This window comes from Sorex fumeus, unplaced genomic scaffold (genome assembly GCF_029834395.1).
Source record: "Sorex fumeus unplaced genomic scaffold, SorFum_2.1 ptg000020l, whole genome shotgun sequence".
In the NCBI taxonomy this organism is placed as follows: Eukaryota; Metazoa; Chordata; class Mammalia; order Eulipotyphla; family Soricidae; genus Sorex; species Sorex fumeus.
The window spans coordinates 14,445,296-14,451,295 of record NW_026606077.1 but is presented as its reverse complement, the minus strand read 5'-3'; the positions used below and the strand labels follow the sequence as shown (position 1 = coordinate 14,451,295).

Sequence of the window (6,000 nt, the reverse complement as noted above, 5' to 3'; positions counted from 1 at the left end):
GCCCTGGCCCCAGACTCCTCTCCTGACTGCCTATAACTGCAACCAGCTCGGGAGGACATTGCAGGAGGGCAGGGCAGCCACCAGGCGGATGGGGGGCTTTGCCGGGCGCTGGTCCTCTGCACCTTCATGTTAGGTTCCCATAGTTCACACAGCCTTGACTCCTTAGGAGGGGAGTTTGGAAGACCCTGTGACCTTGCCCTGGAAGCTGCACAGGTGGCAGTCTGCCGTCATAGGGATTGGCTGTCACTATGGTGATGGGGAGGCCTGTGGCCATCAGACCCGGTTTTCTGCATGACAGCTCTAATGACAGGCTGGTCAGCCCTGCTGAGGCCAGAGGGTGTGAGCTCAGAGGCTCTGTTCTGGGTTGTCACAGCAGCTGCCGGTCCACCCCGCTGCCACAAGCCCTGGCAGAAGTCCCTGCTCCACACCTGGTCAGAGCAGGAAGTGTGGGGCAGTGCCCGAGCCACGGGGAAGCGGGCTGGGATGGGAGAGCGACACGGTCAGGTGTGAACTAATTACTCAAAAGCTGTCTCCGTGCGACAGGAGAGAGAGAAGCTTTTCTGCTGAGTCTGGCTCAGAATACTGCACCTCAGAGCTCAACACAGGCCAGGAAGGCATTTCAGAGGTGAGGACTCTGCCCCAAAGCCCCGCATGGCCCGGCTGCCATTGCCCCATGCCTGAGAGCGCACTCAGAGGGGAAGCATGACCGTGTGACCTGGAAGAGAAGGCTGGACAATAGCTCTTTGGACAACAATGAAAAGGAGGAAACTGTGACTGAAACTCAAGCCAGAAACTCACTGGGAAGTGGACAGGCTTCTCTCCCGAACACGAGGACTGGCTGCAGCCTTGGTTGGGGGCCGTTTTGCCCTGGACACCTGTGGAGGAACGCTGAGGGGGTCCCAGCTCACGCGGGCTGGCTAGAGCACACATGCTGGATGACAGAGCCAGGATGGAGAGCACCAAGAAGGAAAAGGTAGCTTCTCGCTGGTGTGTCTAGAAGCATTTTCTGGGTGCTGCCCTAATGTGGGGCTGAGGGCCTGCAGGGTTTCACTCTGAGCAGTTCTGTGGCCAGCAGTAAGGCAGGAGACCAAGTGGGAGACGTGGCACTGGGAGAAACACCCCTGCACCTCCTTGGTGTAGGGGTGCAGTAGGGAGGTAGGGGCAGGAACTTGTCCTTTGCCATGGCTTCTTCCTCACATCTGGGAAACGGCAAGGTCAGCACAAACTCAGCTGCTCTTTCGGGGCTGAGTTAATGGTGTCAGGAGAAAAACAACCAGCCCATAGCAGAGGGCTGATGGCCTCAGGCAGCCAGATGGACCCAGACTCTAAGTGTGTCTCAGGTCTGCCTGCCAAGGGACTCCGACATGTGTCTAGATGGGAATGGAATGGCTGTTCACAGCGGGAGGTGGGCCTGCAGCTTCCCTTCCTGGGAGAAAGTCTTGGTGGGTGCCATGACTGTGAGACCGTGTGCCTGGTTGCTGAAGGTCCAACAGAGTTGTCTTCAGCTCCCTGCCTTCTCCAGAGCTTGTGGGAGCCCACAGTGTCCTGCAGGGCAGCTATTCCCACCCCTCTTCCTGTCTGGCCTGAGGAAGCAATGTTCCCTGCAGTAAACTTTCTCTGCTCCAGAAGTGAAAGGGTGCCGGCTCTGGTCTGGACGTGGTCTGGCCTCCGTGGCCCTGTCAGCATAAAGGGAGGTGTCTGACCTTTGGCACACACCAACTCATCCATGTTTGTGCCTCTTGCTAGAGGCAGTGCAGACTTGATGTTTTGAGGAGCCCAGTCTAGGAGACTTCAAAATATAGTCTGAACTGTCAGCCCCTGGTGAGAAGCAACAGAACTAAATTTTTTCCAAGACCACCAGAGGTCCAGCCGGTTGGCTGCCTCCAGATTCCAGCCTGCTGGAAAAATGTCAAGCTGAGAGGCTAAAATTAGAAGGGGTGGAGAGGTGAACGTGAGGGCTAAGAGCAGACTGGGCTCAGGAGGAGATGAAGAAGTGACACTGGGGGGTGTTGGCACATTTCAGTGGAAATTAGTCAATTGACACAGACCTCTAAATACCACAGGGATGTGTCTTGTGGAAGAACCAAGTCACATCAGAATCCCGGCTGTTAGGGAGTATGGGAAATGTAATTTTCAACCACCCAGACCTGGTGTTTTTGGAAACAGAGAGGGAGTGGTCATAATGCTGAAAGAAACAGCTGCAGCAAAGCGAAGAAAACAAAATAGAAAGTGGCTGTTGGCCCCCAAATGTATTATCAAATACAAGTTAGTTTGCTCTCTGATCAAAGGATAGTTACTTGAGACAAAAAAGTTAATGTGAAGAAAACAGATTGAATAAGGTACTACAAACTGAATAGAAGGAAAACTTGTCCCCTCAAATCAGCTTCCTGTCAGGTTGGGGCTGGGGATTTGTATAGGGTTGGCTGGGGAAGTCCGAAGAAAATGAGGGGTAATCAGTAAGTTGGAGAAAGTAGTCCCATCTCCAGGCTTGAATGACTAATGAATCCTCAGGGTGTATGAGTTCTTCTTCATAAAACTTTCAGTAACATGATTAAACAGCATCCAGCTCCAGGATATGCATAATACCCCCAGAGAGATAGTATAGCAGGTTTGGCACTTACCTTGTATGCAGTTAACCCAAGTTTGATTTTTTAGCCCCTTATCCAGACCTGTGAAACCATCAGAAATGACCCCAGAGCACAGAGATGAGAGTAAGCCTTGAGCTCTAGCAGGTGTGACCTACAGACAAAAAAGAAGGCCTGTGTTTGCTCTTTCTCCTCTATCCATAACTGGGCTTGGTTCAACATTAAACATACAAAGCATGGGAGTATCTCTTAGGGTTGGGAAGCAGGTCAAAGGCCAATGTGAAATGGGAGGTTAAAAGCCACATGTGTGTGAGAATACGAAGTCTCCGATACTTGCTCGCTCACAAAAGAAATTCTCAAGGCAGCAGATGATGCTGTGGCTTGGATCCCAGCAGCACGGTCAGGGATGGTGCCACCATCTAAGAGACGACCATGGAATTAGCAAGAGTGCCTGTGGAATGTTTGCAGATGAAGAAAGAGTGTCAGGGACATGAGCACCGGGGTCTTCGCAAGTAGATATGGTTATTCCGCCCCTGTGCTTGAGACTTCATTACTAGGGCTTGGATGTTGGCATCTTCCTCTTCCTAAAAGTGAATTCTCACAGGCATCTTGGTCATGAGGGCTCACAGTAAGCTCTGAGGAAGTGTCTTTGAGTAAATGACTGATATCATGCAGTATGTTCTAGGAACACCCCAACAAACGTAACAGCTATGCTTTGTGTCCTTAAAGGATGCCTGAGCAGGGCTGGAAACTATAGTACAATAGGTAGGGCGTTTGCCTTGCATGTGGTCAACCCGGATTGGATCTCCGGCATCCCATATGGTCCCCCAAGCTCCACCATGAGTGAGTCCTGAGTGCAGAGCCAGGAGTAACCCCTGAGCATGGTCGGGTGTGACCCCTCCCCCAAAAGGCCAAAAATAAATAAATAAGCACATAAACAAACAAACAAATAAAGGATTCCTGAGCTTTGCGGGAGTCAGACAAATGAGAAATTACAGAATTCCCATGTTGCCCTACATGAACTCTTTGCATCTAGTTAAAAGCATGTATAAAAATAACACTAGATGACTCAATATTGCAATTGTATGATGGAGATGTGCTGAGATTATGACTCCTTTCTCTTTCTTCTTGCACAGATTTGAAATACTCTCTCACAAAAAGTCTTTATAACTCTAAAAAAGAAAAGTAAACAGGGCTAGAATTACACTGATGGCTATTAGTGAGTCTATAACAGTCCAGGTATTTCTCTTATACATGTAGAGTGATTATTTACAACACTACTCACCTGGTAAGATTTAGCAGCATTTCCCAAAATTATTCGGCCTCCATCCCCTTTACAGAACCACCTCCCCACTTCAGGGGAAAAAATCACTCAACACTCACTTGGAAATCAACTTTCTTCTCTGCTCAGGAGTCACTCCTGGCTGTGTTTGAAGGAACACACGGTGCTGAGGGGCAAATCCAAGCCTCTGTATGCAAAGCGCACATGCTCGTGCTCACTGAATTATTGCTCTGTCCCTAGAAACTTCTTCTTTAGAAAAACATCCAGAAAATGGACTAAAGAGATAGTACAGCAGGTGGAAGGCTTACCTTGCACATACATCACCCTAGCTTTGATCCAGGGCCCCCAAGGGTCCCCCAGCACTTCTAGGAGTGATCCCTGAGTACAGAGCCAGAGTAAGCCCTGAGCACTGCCAGGTGTGGCCCCCAACCAGAACAAACTGAAATAGAAAACAATCCCCAGTTGACCTCCCCTCTAGACTGGTCCAGTGGATGGCAACACCCACTCTGGGAAACTGTCAGAAGAGTTGGCCCCTTTTGGTGGTAACCTTTGCTGTAGACAAGCAGTGATGACAGACTCTCTTCATACCGGTAGCGGAGGGGAGTGTGTATGGAATCCTTTGGCCTAGAGAATGTGGGATGAGCTGGTTTCAAGTGGGGCTGTCCTGGGTGTCCAGTCCTCTCTGCTGCGTTCTGAGTATTTCCTAATGGAATGCTGACTCAGATAACTTGCAGAATTGTTTGCCCCAAACTTACTACCCACATAGGTACTGTGGATAAAGAATTAGTGAGTCCTGGGAGAAGGTATAAGTGTTCTATCTTCGTTGTTCTTCCAACAAGCCCTTGCGACATGTTTGTTATCCACATATGCCACATGCCACTACTACCACTGCAGGATGGTGTATGCAAAGGAAAAATCATTTGTCTCTCTTTTTTAACCTGAAATTAGGATTCTGAGCAAGAGCTCTTTGCGATCTGTAGGAAGTGAAGGGTCCAGTAAAGTCATAGTCCATGGGGGTACCAGTTTTGTTGGTGGCGCCAGGGATTGACCTCTGGGTCTCATAGTGCTCTACTGTTAGCTACATCCTTGACCCCCACAGGGATCTCTGAAGCATGATGGGCACCAGAGATCGTCCTTTCACAAAGAAAGAAGTCAGCCTCTGTACCTCTGAAATGAAGTCTTCTTGTCAGTCCTGAGTATATCCATGAGTCAGTTAGCCACTGGGGGCCTCTGTACCAGTCCAGTGGGGCTGGGCACTGATGGCATGTGATACAGTGTGCCCCAGACGCATCCCACACTTCCTTGGTTCTGCATTATGCTCATTCTCCAGGTACCTGAGGAACCTGCCAGGTGGGTGTTTAGTGAGATGAATTGAGGCTCCACTAAATGATGCTCATTTCCTCTCTCCGCACATCCACTTCAGCCTCCCTTTCCACTTGCTGGTCTCGGTGACACTCCTGGTGGGATGAACCCTAGGCAGTCTGAACCCCTTTATAACTTCTGAGCATCTTTAGAACTGTGTATGTTCTAACTTGTCTATTTACAGATAAGAGAAACAACCTGGGGCATGGCTGGGAGGGTCATCTGAGTGCAAAATGTGTGTCCTTTCCTTTCAGCAAGAAGCTGCTCTCCCATATATCTATGATAACATTGGTCAGTTGCCACCTGGTCATACCATGCTTTTTGTGGCAGTATGATCTGATCTTTCTCTGCTTGGTTGACATGAGGACCATAGTGCGGCCAGGTGGCAATTGTTGCCTTAAGGCTAGAGGGACTCTTGCTCTACCCCCTAAAGAAAGCATCCATCCTCTGACCCAAGAGTTCCAGACCCATAAAACCTGGAGTTGGCATACAGGAAAAACAATGTCCTCATCGAGGTCAGGGGGTGATGGGACCCTTTGGTTCCTAGGCTCATAGATTCTACCTTTGATGACTACAGCATTCCCCAGTGGTTGCTGGAATGTACGTTGCTTCCTGAAGGACACTGACCCCTTCTCCTATGATGTCATCTTCAAGTTGACAGCTCAGCTGTGCCTTTAATGGGCCCGTCCCCCAGTTTATCATGCTGGCAGTTTCAGTAGAATGACTGGCGGGTCCTAGGATCATGCACTTCCTATTAAGCTCCCTCTGCCC

General features: G+C 49.7%; 1 protein-coding gene across 1 annotated transcript in view; it reads left to right on the top strand.

Annotated features, from left to right (window-relative positions):
• Window positions 1–491: 491 nt before the first annotated feature.
• GCK (glucokinase) overlaps window positions 492–6,000 on the top strand; it is a 40,835-nt gene continuing 35,326 nt past the window's right edge. The window contains exon 1 of the mRNA XM_056113476.1: window positions 492–973. Within this exon, the coding sequence (XP_055969451.1) occupies window positions 929–973 (45 nt within the window). The 5' untranslated portion in view covers window positions 492–928. The remainder of the gene's footprint in view (window positions 974–6,000) is intronic.